This window comes from Leucopleurus acutus, assembly GCF_964270905.1.
Source record: "Leucopleurus acutus genome assembly, chromosome: 4".
Classification (NCBI taxonomy): domain Eukaryota; kingdom Metazoa; phylum Chordata; class Mammalia; order Artiodactyla; family Delphinidae; genus Leucopleurus; species Leucopleurus acutus.
This window is the reverse complement of record NC_139146.1, coordinates 128,289,458-128,307,958: the sequence shown is the minus strand read 5'-3', so window position 1 is coordinate 128,307,958 and position 18,501 is coordinate 128,289,458. Positions and strand designations below refer to the sequence as shown.

The 18,501-nt window shown below is 35.6% G+C and overlaps 1 protein-coding gene across 3 annotated transcripts in view; it reads right to left on the bottom strand.

The window, feature by feature from the left end:
* Positions 1-18,501, bottom strand: part of LRBA (LPS responsive beige-like anchor protein) — a 743,236-nt gene that overhangs the window by 9,721 nt on the left and 715,014 nt on the right. For 2 of the 3 annotated variants that reach the window (XM_082838660.1, XM_082838661.1), the window contains 2 exons: positions 17,753-17,920; positions 2,276-2,377 (listed from right to left, as the gene is read on the bottom strand). In XM_082838660.1, the coding sequence (XP_082694786.1) occupies positions 2,276-2,377; positions 17,753-17,920 (270 nt within the window). Of the gene's footprint in view, positions 1-2,275; positions 2,378-17,748; positions 17,921-18,501 lie in introns of all 3 variants that reach the window. The other variant, XR_014326184.1, reaches the window with a different exon arrangement.

The following is an 18,501-nucleotide window of genomic DNA, read 5'->3' as shown; positions in this document are numbered from 1 at the left end:
AACTGCTTGTGTGATGAGTAAGTTCTCAGAAATGTCTGAGTCGGACAAATGGGGTAATTAGACTATATGCCCTACTCCTCTCCGGGCTAAATTTCTCGTGGCTACATGGAATCATCACGTGTTCCCCACATGACCATTAAAACGTGTCTCTCGTCTTTCTCTTGACCACTCAGGGAGTTGATAGGTTTTTAGTGTTCTCGACATAAATACATAAGGCAGTCTTTGCTCTGCACAGTTCCAGCATTCATGAATTTCAGTTGTCACTCTAAATGACCCCAGTCCCTCAATGCCACAGTTCAGATTTCAGTTATCACAGGAACTGCATAAGGTACACACTTCATGGTCAGCTTGTCAGTCCACAAATCACTATAAATAACAGGTGTGCATCATGATGGGTGACCAACCGCATCACTTCTTTCGAAGTCTGTTAGTGAATGGTCACTGCACTGACTCAGCTCATGCACAGACAGCAAACTCTGTAGTTGTGTTGCCTCCTTGTCTCCCAGGGATGGAACTGTATGACATTTTATAAAAATGGATAATCAAAAGAGGGTAGTGGCCAACAAAGATGGATCTGAAGTAAGGAAATGAGAAGTGACAAAGCTGAAAGTAAAACTGGAAGCCAACATAAACGGAGTTACAGAAGATAGAGCTGACCGTGGGAGTGTTGACATCGCTACAGATGCAGCCAGAGGAAGTGAGTGAAGGTGATCTTACTGACATAAGTCCTGTAAAACTTAGGAAAGTGCTGTTACAAACATGAGGATGTCCCAGAAGTGACGTCAGCAAAAATCTCCACATTAAAGGAAACCTAGGAGATATTTCATGACATTGAAAGCACAGAAGATAAAATGTTGGAAGCTGATCCAAACTTAGGAAGGAGTTTGACAACTGGTCAAGGCACAGAGAAGATCCTCACTCCTTATCTTAAGTTACACGGAGAGAAGGGGGCGAGCACTTTCCAAGTACTCTTGATGTATTTTTTCATAAAGAAATAAAATACTTTCATTCGTAATGTCTCTAATGTTTTAAATTAGTGTACTAAATGTGAGTTTTACTATTTTTTTCATGTCCATACATATGTGTATGTATGCATATATGTATAAAAGTGAACAAGAGAATTTTTAATGTTTTGATAAAAATTTGTAAAGGCCATGGAACAATCATAAAATTTCCCATTATTTTTCATAATATTTCCCACTGAAATTATTGATTTTTAATATCTTTGCATGGTTTCATCTTGCATGGTCATTTTTATGGCACTGTACCACCGTGCAAAGTGAGGACAGCCTGTAATATGACAGGTTCATTTTACATGTCCAATTTGGATCACGTACAATCCAGGAACTCATGTTAGCTCAGGATAAATGAAATCATTGGGTATAGGGGAAAAAATCCAGCAGTTATAGAATTCTTGCTATCATTGTTACTATTTCATTGTTTTGACCAAGTGAATTTTTAAACACCAACATTTGACTCATTAATAAGTCTCGTTAGCTATACAAAGTATCATAGTTCAAGACACAGATAAGGTGACTCAAAAACTCTACGCTTCTCCCTCAGATAAGCCTAGGAGATACGTGATTACAGTACTTTTTTGTGTTCAGAGCTCGGTTCAGGGCAGAGAGACAGAGAGATGAATAGACTATTACAGCTGAATAAGCAATGAACTGGAAACAGCTCTGCTCCTGGTCAGATCCTGATGTGTTGTGTGCGCTCTTAGAAAGCTTGCTGAATATCTTTGGCCTAAATATGTGACGATGCTATGGGATAGACCTCCAGGCCAACCAGCTGAAGAATCTTTCCACCCCATTCTCAATGCCATCCTGGCCCCTGCCTAGTTCAGAGATTTGGAAAGTAGAACAGACTGGATCAGGAGTTTCCGTTCAGGTGTGAGGTGGAACCCAGCCCAGTCAGAGTCCAGAAGGATAAACAAATACACTAAGACTGTCCTTGTTCTCGCCTCACTCTTCAGAGCAATGCTGTGAAACAGGACTTCCTGCAGTGATGGAAATGTTCCCTTTCTGGGCCGTCCAATACGGTAGCCACTAGTCGTAGGTGCATACTGAGCCCCTGCAATGTGGCTAGTGCCACCAGGGAACTGAATTTTAACTTTTATTTCGGTTCAGTTAATGTGAACAGTCCCATGGAGCTAACAGTCACTGTCACAGATAGCACAGCTTTAGAGAAAAAGGCACCAAATTCACCTCTGGTAATTTGTTATTAGAAGACACCAAAAAAATGCATCCATTTTTTGAAGGCCCCACAGATTTACCTTTAGAACCGCTTAACACGAGGCCGAGCTCAGCGCAGACGGCAGCACAAGTGATCTCAGAGTCATGGCCTGTCAAGATGGCCCGAGGCGTGGTGGTCTCACCTTAAGGAGAAAAAGATTAAACGAACAAATCAATTCAAGTTCGTGCAGGGGATGACCTCCCTCGACTCAGATTAAATCATCATATCATTTGTTCCTGATTCCCATAATGCTTAAACCTTTAATTTATAGTTTGGGAATTTGTCCCCAAATCCTATTTTAGGAGTAGATACAAACTATCTGCTATAGTTTGAGGAACACATGTTGCTGAATTTCTAAGCCTTACGTGATTATCAAGCAACAATAGTTTAAAACAGAACAAAAATAAGACAAAATCTGTACTATAAACTGCCTCAGATTGTCTTTCCCAAGCTTATGTGTCATCCTAATATAAAATCTTACAGAGTATATTTCTCCATGGTTCATTCAAAGAACAGAGGGGGAGTAAAACTATTAATATTAAATTAATTCTGATAGTGACTGAACACTAGGGGAGGAGGGTGAAGGTGGGACAGAAAAGGACTATTCAAATAACAGAAGATGTTTCCAAACGTCTTCACAGGTAGAAGACGTCATCCTGTACCTCAGTCCCAAACTAAAAGGAAAACTGTGGTTGGCTGTGGAGGCACCCCACGAGGGGCCGACACAACGGGCTCCATCTGGGCCGCGCTTCGGGCCAAGCCACAGGAGAAACTGAATTCCTTATTTAGCCTGGAGAATACTATTTTAATGCAAACGAGTCCTCTACTTTTATAGTCTCTGGGGACAAGGACACAAAACGCCTTCATGAAGTGGACTAATGAGCAGGACTCTGTCAGCACTCTGAGATTTCCTTGATTAGGACTGCTTTTATTTATTTATTTATTATTATTATTATTATTTTTTGCGGTACGCGGGCCTCTCACTGTTGTGCCCTCTCCCGTTGCGGAGCTCAGGCTCCGGACGCGCAGGCTCAGCGGCCATGGCTCACGGGCCCAGCCGCTCCGTGGCATGTGGGATCTTCCCGGACCGGGGCACGAACCCGTGTCCCCTGCATCGGCAGGCGGACTCTCAACCACTGCGCCACCAGGGAAGCCCAGGACTGCTTTTAGAGTAAGATTGACAAATGGCACTGTGTGATCCACAGGGGCAACTGTGCCCAGAAAACGGGTCACTACTACCAGCTGTGGAACTCTGTGGGAAAGAAGAACTTGTCGTCCTGACCCCATACCCTTGGCTATCCTTGGAACAGTCACCTACCCTGAGGAGAGAGATCTGGCAGATCAGGGAAAATGCAGCAGAAACCTACTGTCCTTGAAAAGGCAAATGCTGCTGGTCACAAAAATTAACTAGCGGTTTTTATGATGGTCAATGTGTTCTTTGAAATGTCATGCAAATTTCTGTACATGCCTATGTTTTCCTGGGTGGTGGGGAGGGGAAGAAGGAAAGTAGGGTTTATTGAATGTGCAGACCAGGAGAGGGCCTCTACTGTGAAGACAGGGCCTGGTTTCTGTGCTTCTGGCCCCGCTGCCTCCACAGCCTGCAGTTACTTCATGTCTGGTCGTCTCACGTAATTATTACAATGCATTTATTGGAGTGCGTGATGCACAGCGGTGTCCCCACAGTGTCCTTCCTCACTCTTGGTGACTCTAGGTACTTCTGAGTGAGACGTGGGTGAAAAGGCATCATATCAAACTCTGTTCCATGTTGGCCGTGCTATGTGCAGTGAGACTCAGAAACTGGCTTGCATGCTTGGTGACCAAAGGAGACCTCAAATGGCATAGTAAAAGGCCAGGGGACAGGTAGAACCAGGGGCTTGGTTTCATTTGATTCACTTTTAAAACTTCTTTGGGGAGAGAAGCTCACCTTAATACAAAGTTTACTTGATATTTTCCAAACCAGAAAGCAGTTGTTACAATAGCAGCTATTTTTTTCCCTTAAAAAGCATACAAATTTGGTAAATTTGTTAAGAAAAGAAGCAAATATTACAAACCTATCTGAACTACTTAACTTTCTGCTGGAGATAAGTCTTGCCACAAAAAATAGAAATATTTTTAAAAGTTACCAATACTTCAGCCCCGATTCATGGTCCCCCCATCCCCCATCCCAAGATGCTCTATATTCCATGAAAATACCATACAATGTTATTTTTGAAATGTCTAATTATACCTGTTGGCAACTTTTTGAAAATCAAGAATTAAAATCATTAAGATCTAAGGAATATATTTTCAGTGTGATTGTTCCTTTTTTGTTTTCATAAGGTACCATTTTATGGGGAACAAGATTTGTGTTTTAACTTGAATTGTCTTGGAATTCCTCAGTGGAAAATGAGGGTCTGAAGGAAAACTGATGACAACTGAAAGCAATCTAAGTGTAAGCCAAAGTAAACGAAGGACAGATGGATAGTGGGGACACAGAGGACGTTGTCACTTAAGCATGCCAATGCTAATTTTTTGTTTTCTAGATCTAAGAATATTTTCTCAGGGACATGGGGAGGAAGTGAGAAGATTGCTGTCAACTGGATTTCTTTCTTTAATGTAAAACAGTTGAAATACTGAGAATTTTCTATGACTATAAAGTTAGAGTTTAGGAAGCCTCACAATTTACCCCATCAAGTGAATTAAGATATAAGCATTCTTTTTTGTAAACTCATAATTAAGATTTTTATAAGTATGCTTTACTTACAAAAGAATATTTTCCAGTAATCTACACTGTACCAATCATTTGCCCCTCCACAAATCAGAAGACACATGTACATGCTGTGTAATTTCAAAACTGAAAAGAGATTTGCCTTTTCCTAGGGCCTGATCTCTAAATAAAGGCCTGTTCAATGCTAGGACTCTGGCTTCAAAGTTTGGCAAAATGTTTTCTAAACCAGGAAGCAGGTTAGACAGTTCAGGAAATATGGGGGAAAAAAAGGAGAAAGCAGAAAGGAAAGGGAAGGAAAGGAAAGGAAAGAGAAAAAAAACAAATTGAAAGCATAAGGGTAAACTTGTGATCATTGGGTTCTACTGGTTTCACAAACACTCACTAGATTTCTAGTAAAAAAGACTCTGCTACTGAACTTTCATCCCCTTTAGGAAACGCACATTAATGGCCTCTAAAAATCCACATACAACAATATGAGGAGAGGTATCATTTCCTCTAAGAAAAGCCATTTCCAGTCTTGTTTAAAGACTAAAGTTTGTATTCCCTTTATTATATGCAGTGCAGCTTAGGTGTTCTTTACATTTTCTCATTAAAAAATCTGTTCAAAATAAATACTTGGATTTTTATAATTTTCAATAAACCAAATGTTTTATGTATTAAAAGTTCACTACAGGAAATAGAATTCTATGATATGGGATTTAAATCCAACAGGTCCAAACTAATAAGTTCAACAGATATTTTGGGAACCCCTTTGGAATGAAATTATGAAGGGTAGAAGGGTTGATGGGAGGCGGAACACAGGCTTCATATGTGGCTCACAGAATCTATTTCTCCATAGTTACATCCTTATACATCATCCTGCAACACAGCAATAACATCCCACATACCAATAACGATATACATATGTGTCCGTGTATATTTGTTTGCAAAGCCTAGAAACAAAATCTGGGAACCATATAACATTCTGACTGCAGCACCCATCTAAATCTGCCCCTCCCAACTACCTGTCAACCCACAGAGTTAATACCTAGGGGGGAAATCAGCTCAAATAAGACAATACTGGCCATGTATTACTTTTTCAAAGACCCCAAAGCTATGGCCATCTCTCACTGAAGTCTCTAAACTGAGTAAGGAGCAGGGGAAAAAGTCTTCTGAAAAATATCAGGTTAATTCTTTGATAAAAACTTGCAGTAGTTAATGGATACAGAAAGTCTTTACTTTTGCTTTCTGAGATAGTAGGATCTACCAAAAGCTGGATCATAAAGCAGAACGCATTCCCTTAAGAACCTTTTAAACTCTTACTGCTTGAAAAATCGTCATGGCTTTCAATAAAGCTGAAGAGAAAAATTTATCTTGCTTCTAGTTTAAGGGACTACACTTCAAACTCTTCTTAAAGAAAAATAAAAAGAGAAAGAGGATAGACTTCTTGGACTGCTTTGAAAAGCTTGAGCAATTACTTCAAAGGAAAGGGTGTCTTTGTCCGGAGAGCAGGTTTATGACTACTGATGCAAATCCTAACCAAAGGCTGAAAAGGATACTCAGTGCATCTTTATGGATGGCCTTAAAGGAAGATGAACAAGTCAAAGGAGATTAAAGACAGTCCAAATCCTGCCACGAATACCAGGACACACTGGTTTTTACAGATGTGCTTTTCTCAGTACGTAATACCAAATATCAGTTACTAACTTACAGGCACCATTATAACAACCCAACTTGCATTTAAGCAGCACAAGATCTCCGTAATACCCGCTTAGCATTTATATTGGACTTATGTTTTAAAATATTACGTGAAATGTTTTACACCATTAGGCAGAATAACAAATGCTGCTATTAAATGTGTTTCTTTGGTGGCCTCATAACACTAAGTGTATTTCTCCATCAAATGAACTATGACCTGAAAGAAGAGAAGGAGGAAACAGTAATTTCTCTAGTATCTGTTCATAAATATCCAATGAGAAAAATATTTCAAAAGATCTGTCTCCATTAAGGCAAAGGGGATTAAAAGCTAGGTAAAAATAGACCTGACACGTATTTCTGGCAAACTCTGAGTTACATTTTTAAAAATGAATAAAGTTCTTGGTATTTTTGGCACCATCTCCTCAGTCTTAATGAAAATTAAATTACTTTAAAAAGGCACTGCAAAGTTCTCATTAGCAGTTTAAATATGTTGTTATTAGCAGAGAGAGAATCCCCTTCATTCATTTACCTTTTTCATATCATCTATCATGAAATGAAGGGCAGTTCAACACTTCCCTAGTCTTAGTTTTCTAGAAATAAAATTAGCTCTTCCAATTAATACTTAGTTTAGATGACTCTTCGGACGTAAGTTAGTATTTCCCATTTGTCTACTCATTCACTCCTTCACTCCTTCACTAAATAACATTTACTGGGTATGTATTATGTGCAATGCACTGTGGAAACAGGAGGGGAATAAAATATGACCTTGTATTTATAAATGGTTTGATTTTAAATTGTCATTGGGTCAGGTTTTGTTGACCTTACTATAAGCCTGCTAATTATAATTATAAATACCTATTATTGGAAAGGTCAAAAAGATGTACTGAAGTCCAAACTATTTATTACAACTTAATTTTTATATAAAATGAATATTTACCATCAATTAATGAAGTTCTAAAATAAAAACAACCAATATAATTTTCCAGGTTAGTAAAATCTAATACCATCTGACCTCTTAGAGACATAAAAAACAAAATCATTTCAATAGAGTACTCATTTTGAAAGAAAACAAGTTTGTTTAAGGACCTAAATATATAATTAAGTTATTAAGTATATATAGATTTAAGAAAATCTAGGTGTTATACATGCCAGCCATTTCCTAAAGCTGGATACTTTTGTTTTGCACATGCCTTCTGTTCCACTTTAATTACATTTGATTACTGTAAACATTCATCAACAAAAAAATTCACATGAAAATTGAATACTAAAGTTTCTCACGTGGCTCACACCATAATGGTAAATCGAGAGAGGAAATGGCTTTTCTGAAGTGGAAATGAGGTTAGTTGTTAAATGTCTCTTAAATCTTTCCACTAACTTCCTAATTTTTCAATGGGAATTATAACACTACATTTTAATTATACAAAGAGAAATTATTTGAGTTTGTTCTATTTATTCCATCTCTACCAACTCTTCCCTCTCCTCTCCTTTCATTATGGCCTTTTTGGTGGAAAAATGTTGATTTGGTTAAACATATACACTACAGAAAACAAGCCATAGCTGCATTTAGGATGTGACAACCAACAGTAAAATTTGGTAGCTTCCTTTTGTAAATACTGTTAGAATTATTAATGCAAGACAATACAATATTGGTACAAAAACCAATAATACTAAGTTCTTGATTTATAACCTTTCTCCTCTTCTATGATATATATATCAATATATCTCATATAAACTTATATATATAAACTTAAACACATATACATAAGTTTATGACAATGGAATCATCTTCTAAGACTACATTGGAAAATGGGTTTGTGTGAGTATATACCAACAATTGTATACTTAAAGTGTAACCCTAATGTGTAATATTTAAAAAGTACAAAATCCTATCATGACATATACTGTCTTAAGAACTCAGTACTAACAAAATTATCTCTATATTGTCCTTTGCAGATCCTAAGATGTCTTTAGTGACAAGGTGGTATCAAATTCTCTACAGATGACGATCCAATGAAATCAAATTAAAAATGCTGTACAGTTTAGTGATTAAGAATGGTGTCTCTGGGGGCTTCCCTGGTGGTGCAGTGGTTGAGAGTCCGCCTGCCAATGCAGGGGACACGGGTTTGTGCCCCGGTCCGGGAAGATCCCACATGCCACAGAGCGGCTGGGCCCGTGAGCCATGGCCGCTGAGCCTTGCGCGTCCGGAGCCTGTGCTCCGTAACGGGAGAGGCCACAACAGTGAGAGGCCCGCGTACCGCAAAAAAAAAAAAAAAAAAAAAAAAGAATGGTGTCTCTGGCCTAGAGTGCTTGGGTTTGAATCCCAGCTACAGCATTGCTAGCTATGGCACCTCCCTTGGGCAAGTTCTCATAGTTCTAGTAAGATCTAGGAACTTCAAAACCCAGGGCAGAAAGTAGAGGCATACTAATACTCTCTCTGTGCCTCATCTATAAAACAAGGATAATACCAGGACTACAATGAGGATTAACGAGTTACTACGTGAAGTGTTTAGGATGGTGCCTGGTGTGTAGTGAGCGCTCAATAAGTATCATCTAGTAGTACAAGCAGTAGCAGTATTTTCACCCTCTGTTGCAGACCTTCTCTCCAGCAAAAGTATAATATCTGATCCTGTGCCACATAAATGCCAGTTAGAGATGGTTCTCATTACTATTGTTTCCAGTCAGGGAGAAAATATACCTTCATTTCTAGAAATTATACTTTGACTTCTCCCATTCCTCCTTTTCTTAGACTTTCCAACCTTCCCTGACAATCCATTTAATTCTGATACAACTAGGGCATGAAGCCTAGAGCAGGAAGGGAAGGTACATTACAATAATTAGGTATTTTCCTCCCAAATAAAATATCTTTATTGTCTCTTATTTTCAAAATAATATAGGCTCATTATAAAACATTCATATAATTTAGTAAATTATGAAGAAGAATATGAAAAACTGCCTCTAAATTCCACGACCTAAAAACAACCATTGCTAACATTTACTGGTTATCGTTCCAGATTTTTTTCTATACGTAAATATACATAGTAATATTAAGTGAATATATGTATATAGTAAATATACATACATACATACAAGGTATACACACACAGACACAGACACTTAAAATATATCATATTATACATGTAGTTTGGTGATCTTTTACACTTAACAATACAGAGAGCATATTCTTCCATGTCAGTATCACAATGCATAATACGTTAATGGCTGTGCAGTCTTTCATTGTGTGGACATATCAAACTTTACTTAACTAATGTACTTCTTTTATCCTACTTTCTTGAGACTTTTTCACTTGCCAATTCCCCACAGATGGGCTTATTTTTGGCTCTAATTCACTGATAGCTCCTGTAGCTGCATATGAGTGTCTAGTAAACATAAACATTATAAAACTCTGCCTCCAAAAAAGAATGCAGATACTTAGAAAAGTTGTTGAAAGGAAATCTTGTTCATATTTTTTGAAAAGTAATATTACCATTCTTATGAATATGAAAATATATGAAAAATGAAAACATAACTATTTTTATCTGTCTATCCTAAATACCCAAGTCACATGAAATTCTTTGTAATTTGTCCTCCTTAACATTTTTAAGGTTCCTTTGTTAAAGATACATAAGTAAGCCACTAGTGAAAAGTACAGAGGGTTTTCACATCTTTAGCTATTAGAAACATCGTGGATTTGACACCAAAAGCAAAGGCAACAAAAGTAAAAAATAAACAAGTGGGATTACATCAAGCTAAAAAGCTTCTGCACAGCAAAGGAAACCAGCAACTAAATGAAAAGGCAACCTATGGAATGGGAGAAAATATTTACAGATCATACCCCTGATAAGGGATTAATATCCAAAACACATAAAAATTCATATAACTCAATATCAAAAGAACAATCTAATTTAAAAATGGGCAGAGGCTCTGAACAGATGTTTTTTACAACGAAGACATATGGATGGCTAACAAGTACAGGAAAAGGTACTCAACATCACTTATCACCAGGGAAATGCTTACCACAATGAGATACATCTCATACCTGCTAGAATGGCTTTTATCAAAAGGACAAGAAATACCAAGTGTTGATAAGAAAGTGGAGAAAAGGGAACCCCTGTGCACTGGGAATGTAAATTGGTGCAAACACTACAGAAAACAGTATGGAGGTTCTTCAAAAAATTAAAAATATAACTACCATATGATCCAGTAACTCCACTTCTAGGTATTTATCTGAGGGAAATGAAGACACTAATTCAAGAAGATATTTGCACCTCCATGTTCACTGCAACATTATACACAAACGTGAGTGAACATTATTCACAATGGACATGGAAACAACCTAAGTGTCCACTGATACATGAATGGATAAACAAAATGCTACACACACACACACACACACACACACACACACACACGATGGAATATTATTCATCCACAAAAAAAGAAGGAAATCCTGCCATTTGTGACAACATGGATAGACCTTAAGGGCATTATGCTACGTGAAATAAGTCAGACAGAGAAAGACAAATACTCTATGATCTCACTTACGTGTAGAATTAAAAAAAAACACAACCCACCAAACTCACAGATACAGAGAACAGACTGCCAGAGGTAGGGAGTGGGCAAAATGGGCAAAGGTGGTCAAAAGGTACAAACTCCCACTTGTGAATAAGTCCTGGAGATGTAATGTACAGCATGGTGATTATAGTTAATAATACTGTATTGTATATTTGAAAGTTGCTGAGAGAGTAGATCCTAAAAGTTCACAGCATTGGAAAAAAGTGTGTAACTATGTGTGATGATCGTTTTGTAATATATACAAATATCAAATCATGATGTTGTACACCTGAAACTCATATAATGTTATGTGTCAATTATATCTCAATTAAAAAAAAAAGAAAAGAAACATCCTGACCCTGCTCACTCTAAGGAAATAAAGCAATCTCTCAGTTGTAGAAAGTTACAAGCTAAGAAAGTTACAAGCTAAGAAAAGCTAAAAAGCTCAACGGTCATGAAGACCTCAGCTAGGAGAGGCAGAAAGAATTCTAAGGATTTTTTTTCCTACCTAAAAACACTTCAAATCCAAAATATGAAGTCTGACCAAACCTCTTTGAATGTGAAAAAAGTTACTTTTAAAAACAGGGCAACTGTAAAAGAAATCATCAGAGGAATTTAATACTTAGTTTCATATAAAAATGGGTCTCTTTTCATGAATTCTCAGGACTATCTAAAGTACAACACGAGGTACACATGCACAAAGTTGTCATATAATTTCTCTAAAGAAGCAAACTCTTTGGAAGGTGGTAAAGTCGGTCTAACATGCTGTTCCAGGAGGTCTTCATTAAACAAATCCTTAGTAGTTCTACAGTAATCTCCCTCTCGCTTTCTCTCTCACATGCAACATTCTAAAAGCAGAAGGCTCCCGATTTTAGGCTTAAAAAAGGAAGGTGGGTGAGGAAGCAGCTTGTAATTTCAGAGTATATTCAGTCTCAATTAAATGAAAGAAGACACATTTACCATTTTCTTCGAGAGACTATACTTAGTTGACTGGAGAGAATTTGTACCTTCTAACTAATGGTTAATTCCAGCCATTGTTTGAAATTAAATTTCCTATCTGAGCATAAAGTATTAGACAATTTTCTTTGATGTTGCACTATTAAAGCCTACATATGAAGATACTCAGCTCCAATTTGAGGGCATAAATCATCAGTTCTTCTGTTCCCATATTTATATGGTCAGAGCCTATGGGCTGAATGGTATAGTCTTTTTTTTCTGCAACTAAACAAGGTAAATAAATGTGATATATTGGCACATCACCCCACCACACTGCATATGGTGCACATTAAGGTTGTATTCATTTGCCATATGAATATGATTCCTTTTACCACATCTACTATTAGTTACAAGCAGTAAATACAGAGTTGTTTTGCTGAAACGGGAGGGCCTGCATTACATCATGGAGCACTAAACATCCTGGACCTTCTGGAGAATTTCATAGACATAGTTTTAATGTCACCTGAAGTTGAACACTGCCAACATATTGCTTCAAACACTGCTTGATGAATTCTTCAAGGAAAAAAGAAAAATACAGGGCAATCTTAGTGTTAGTGCAATAGTGCAAACCAAAAGTGGGGCCACGAGGAAAGTTCTTGATGAGATACATATAAGAACTCATGTTCTTGACAAAGAATCAGATGGAGTCATATCCCAGATATAAAAAAGCTATTTGTTTCAAATGTTGCTTTCATATTCAGAATCTAGTGAACATAAGGAAACTAAAGTTAAAATATCATCTAAACAAGTCTCTCCAACTGTAGCTTACTGAAGACCTGCGATTAATAAGAGTTTATTTCATGACAAACTGTGATGCTTTGTTTCATTAGGTATATATTGTGTCTACTTTTTCCTTAAACAAAATATTTATTATAACATTCCAAATCCAGATTAGTGCAGGGCAAAATCAGAAAGTTATTTCTTTTACAAACTCATATGGTTCAACACAGATGTACATATCTTGACATTTGTGAACCATAAATAATACATCACAGGCAATTAAAAACAAAGTACACCTGTTTTGACAAGTACTGATTTTCAATTTTACCAACATTAAGTCCCCAAATGCATCCAGCAGATGGTGCTCTAGGACGCCTACTTACAGGGAGTCATACTGCTTGTGTTACATCCACCTATATTTTTGGCAAGACAAAGAATAAGGATCTATCGGTAGCTTAGTAAAGCGTATTAGGCTTTACGATAAAAAGAACATAATTCCTAAATATGTGCACAAAAATATACATATGCATAAGTACATGTGCACAGAGGCTACCAGTAAATAAGTTACACCTGGACATATTGTGCTACCACTTTTCTTATAGACTTGATGAGTAGGTTATGTATATCAGTGGTATTCATGGTCATATGGCAAGATCATTCTAAATTCATTAAAAAAAATTTAGAATGCCTTAAAGTTAGAATTCATTTTTAATTATAGCAGGAATGTCTCATTAGGGTGATACTCGTAAAATTAACAACAGTAGGGTTTACGGTAATGACTTAAGTGATTGATGAGAGTATAACAAAATGAAGTTTTAGACAGAGAAAAAGCAGGGCAGCTATGGCATACAGTACTTTAAAAAACAGCTCTGTGGTCTGTTTGTGCTAGCCTTATGGTTAATAAAACCTTCCTTCTAATTGACGTTGCTGAAATATTCTTAAAGAACAGAATCTGGTTATGAAAAAAAGTTTTTTTTTTTTTCAGTAGACGCCATTCCCATAAAGGAGAAAGCTGACATAGATTAGCATGTCTGATTGCAAAGAGGAAAAAAAAATGCCACCTTTCAATCAAATCAAAAACAGAATGCGAGAATGGAAAACTACTTTACTGAAATACTACACAGCATCTATGCGACACCTCATAGTCAGCGACCATTTTCTTCTAAAGCTAATCAACTGTGGCTTTAAAAAAATTACTCAGATACCTAAAAAAGCTTAATAAGCATTTACTTTTAGGTGCTTAATAAGTATTTGATTTTAAGTTTATGATCTATTAATACAATATAAAAATAGTGGATAAATAACTCTTTTGTAAATTTTCACCTTGATTATAAGATCATTTTAAAGTTTAAAGTTTTTAAATGTCAATTGAATGCATCAGGGAACACTTTCTTCAAAATTTGGAAATGTACAGTCTGGATAGAAAAATGAGTATTCCAAGAAAAGCATTTTGGTGGACAAGATTCAGTTCTAAAACACACAGAATATTAAGGCAAAGAGAGAGATGCTTCCATGTAGAAAATGTCTTTCTTTGAAATGTTCTTGGTTAATTTTATTTAAAAAATCTACAACTAAATGGAATCCTATCTTAATTTTTCTCCTCATTAAGAAAACTGCATCCCACAGGAGATAACTATCACAAGACAATAGAGTCAAAAGTGAAACACTATCTGTCATATAGGAAAATAAGGCTTTTGCTACATAATCCAGGCAGATTTCATAAAACATGTGCATCCTTTTAAAAGCCTCAAGTTATCCTATATATAGGTTTTATCCAGTTTGAATTAGCCTGATTTTATCTGAACAATGTGCTTATTAACAGTGGATAACATGATTTTTAAAAAAATAGTACTAAAGCTAACAACTTTACATACAGCATTAATATTAGATTTGGAGAAAATGGCATAGGCTTGTGACACTAGCAAGTAAAATTACTAGCTTATTCTCATTATTTTTAAAATTAAAAAAGCTAAATACTTGAATGAGACCTATAAAATGCAGGAAAAGCAATAGCCTAGTTTTTAAAAAATTTACCCGTTTTCCTTCCAAGCAAGAAGAAAGTCTAAATTCAAAAATTTAAGTTGAGGCATTGTATTCATTTAGAGACCACACCGCCGTTATGTATATAAAAGCCTGACTATTTCTTAAAAGTCAATTATATTTCATCCAAGAGATACAACACAGAAATAAGCATAACCTAAAATTCCTCATCTGAAAAGCTGTGACTTCAGCGGCTGCGTCATGGAGCCATCAATGAGCCACAGGCTTATAAAATCCGAACCAGCTCTCATGAATGTTTAAAACAGTTCACACGCGGTAAAAATGTCTTTGTTTTTGTTTGTCATTTTCGTTTGAAAAGCTTAGACTGGCTTGTTCATTTTTCTATTCTAATGTGTGGAAATTCTCATTATATGTAAAAGTGCCTATTTGTCTTTTTCCCAGATTCATCCTTGAAAGCTAAAGCAAAATTAAATTGGGACATCAGACGTTATAAAAGGGCCAAAAAGGCTGAGGTTCACTTTGAGAAAGGTAATTTAATTTAGTCAAGATGCATTATAATTTTCTAAAATTTTTATTAGATGTCCTGTTACGTTATTCTTTCTTTTTTTTCCCTTTTCATTACCAGCATTACTGTTATTGTCCACCATACTGCAGACAATGAGGGTATAGATGAAGTGCTTTATGAAAAAAAGAACGTTATAATATATACTCTAATGCCAGCAAGATGGTGTGTGTGGTGATTTATTTGTTCTAAGCATTCTGTGCTTCTGATAACACCTTAAGCCAGTTACTATTGTTGCTTTCATTTCATAGACAAGACAGCACAGCAAAGCTTAGAACTTAGCTTTGTTTTACTCTAAACTCCACAATTTGGTCAGTCCTACTTGATTCATTTCTTAAAATGTCATACATGTAAAAACCATCTCTAGGGTTATTTACAAGGTATTTAAACATATATATATATATATATATATATATATATATATATTTCTCCCTTCTGGAAAAGCTGAATATTTCTAGTTTTATAATATACTTAAATTTTTGAAATGTAACAACAATTACATACAAGTGTAGCTAGGTTTAGAGAAGTAGCCTTTAGCTACTTCTCAACATACCCATTGGTAATGACATATAGAACATGGTTAGGTCAAAGAAGTAAAAAAAAAAAAAAAAAAAATCTTTTTTTCATTTAGATTGCTATACGTGCATGAAACATCTCACACGATTTTAAAACAAAAGAAAGCTCTTCCTAAATATTTTCACGTAAATAACAAAATGGTATACTTATTACCTATGTCAAATCTAGGTTTGTCTGAGATAATTTAGTGAATCTCAATAACTGAATTTATAGAAACAGAAAAAAAAGAAATTGAAAGTAGTCACTCATCCTAAAAGGCCAGAAAGAAGGAGCAGAATATAAGACTCCATAATGAAAAGAACACGAAGTATTTCTCAAAAGAATGTGAAAAAAAAACACCTGAAATTTACATATTTAAAATTACTGTAATTACATATAAAATGGGATGTTGTGTAAATATGAGAGATACACACTACTTCCCCATATAGATACACATAATAAAGTTTGATCTGACTATAAAGACTGTATTACCCATAGCATCACAGCCTTAAAGTTACTTTTCATATTCTATTAGTATAGGGAATTACCCTGTCCTGATTAAAATAAGAAATACATATTAGGTTCATAAAATAAAAACTTTGATTCACCACCACACCAAACAAAATACATACAAAGCAGACACAACGTTGCTAAAAATACTTTGCATATACCTCTTTTAAAACTGTACTGGCTCTTGAGTAAATTTTTTTAGAAGGTTTCACTTTCATACAAATAATATACATTTAATAAGCATAACTTTAAGAAGTCAATTCAAAATATGATGGACTTAAACATATTCAGACTGTTTTATAATTTGGGACTGAGGGACAGAAGTAAGTACCACAGTATTCAGGTAAAGTAATCAGGAACAACATGATCCTTCCTTAACCAAATACATTGCAACTTGCTTTAAATTAAGAAACTAAATATTTAAGAGCAGTTAAAATGCTCTACCTTATGAAGTAAAAATCTAAAGCTATTCTTGCAGGAACTCTTCAGTGTTGTCATAATCATTTTAATTAAATTCTCATTTTTCAGGTGGTCCCTTTAATTGTTTTTTCCTACTTCTTAATGTGTTTTTCTAAAGCCATTTCTTTTCTGCAGCTGTGTGCGACTGGTTTTAATGGTAGCTGCTTCCTTTTTTGCCTTCTGTGAATTACAATTTTAAATGGTTACACATTTTTTGTTTTACTGCCTTCAGCATAGTTTCATAAAGATGTTTAAGGCTGTTGGTGAACATTTTCATTTCCCATCCGAAAAACCAAGAGCCAATTTGAATATTCCGTATTGGCCTTTTATGACCTGTTTTATCTTTTGATACGTAAATGAAAGCATATTTTTTCTAAAGACTGGTTTGTTTCCATGAAATTATAATGTTTTTGCTCTTTTAAAACATGAATTCAATAAACAAGATAATGTGTAACTGCTCTTTTATGTTATATCTTATTGTTTGTGAATGAAACACCTCTATTTTATTTGGTGACGGCCATTATCAGTGAAGAACTAGTATTTTCAGATCATGAGAATAACCGATAACATGAAAACTGAGATTTCATGCTTGAATTTGAATTATCAATGGTCACAAAATGTTAATAACAAGGCTATCCAGACCTTTCTTAAATTATAACTAAGAAATTAAAACTACTTGATACTTCAGTTTCACTTTCACCATGATGAAATAGGTAACTTCACTGCAAAATGTTATACATCACTTGTAAAAGTTTACTTATAAAATATATTGTACTTACTGCCTGGATTATCGCCAATCCCACTGCTTCTTCCATTCCAGTACCAGAGCAGAAGGGTTGCATCACGTGACCCTGAGAGAATGTAGCAATTTCCCCCAATATATGACTCCGAACGAGTGAGGCAAGTGACGACATCCCAATGGCCAAACACCACTTGGATCAATTTTCCTGAAATACAAAACAATTTTCTTTAAAACTTCTATTTAAAAAATTGAAAAAATTTCCAGTGATCGTTTCACTTAAGAAGATAATGAAGTTGTATTAATCCGATTCTGATAATTCCGATCTTATAATAAAATTTGACCTGGTCCAACCTAAAAGTTTTCTTTGAATAGTTAACAACCACCACAAAATCAATTGAAGAGTGATAGTCACATTTAAGACATATGTTAAAACTATTTCAACTAATAATGTTATTATACATAGCTCCTATAAATTACAAATGAATCATGTCTAATGATTAAAGCAGGCCCAGGAAAACCCTTATTTGGAACCATTTCAACAATTTAAGTTACTCTGTATGATTCAAAACAAAGCAAAACTTAGTTGCCTTTCTGTAGATACTCTATCATTCAAACTTCACTAATACAAACCCATCTCTGAATTAGTAAAGCCAATTTATTTCTTCTTCTAGTCTTCAAAGTGATCTATACAAGGACAGTATTAGCCACTTTGGACAGCTTCTGTTTTTTTTTAACATCTTTATTGGAATATAATTGCTTTACAATGGTGTGTTTGTTTCTGCTGTA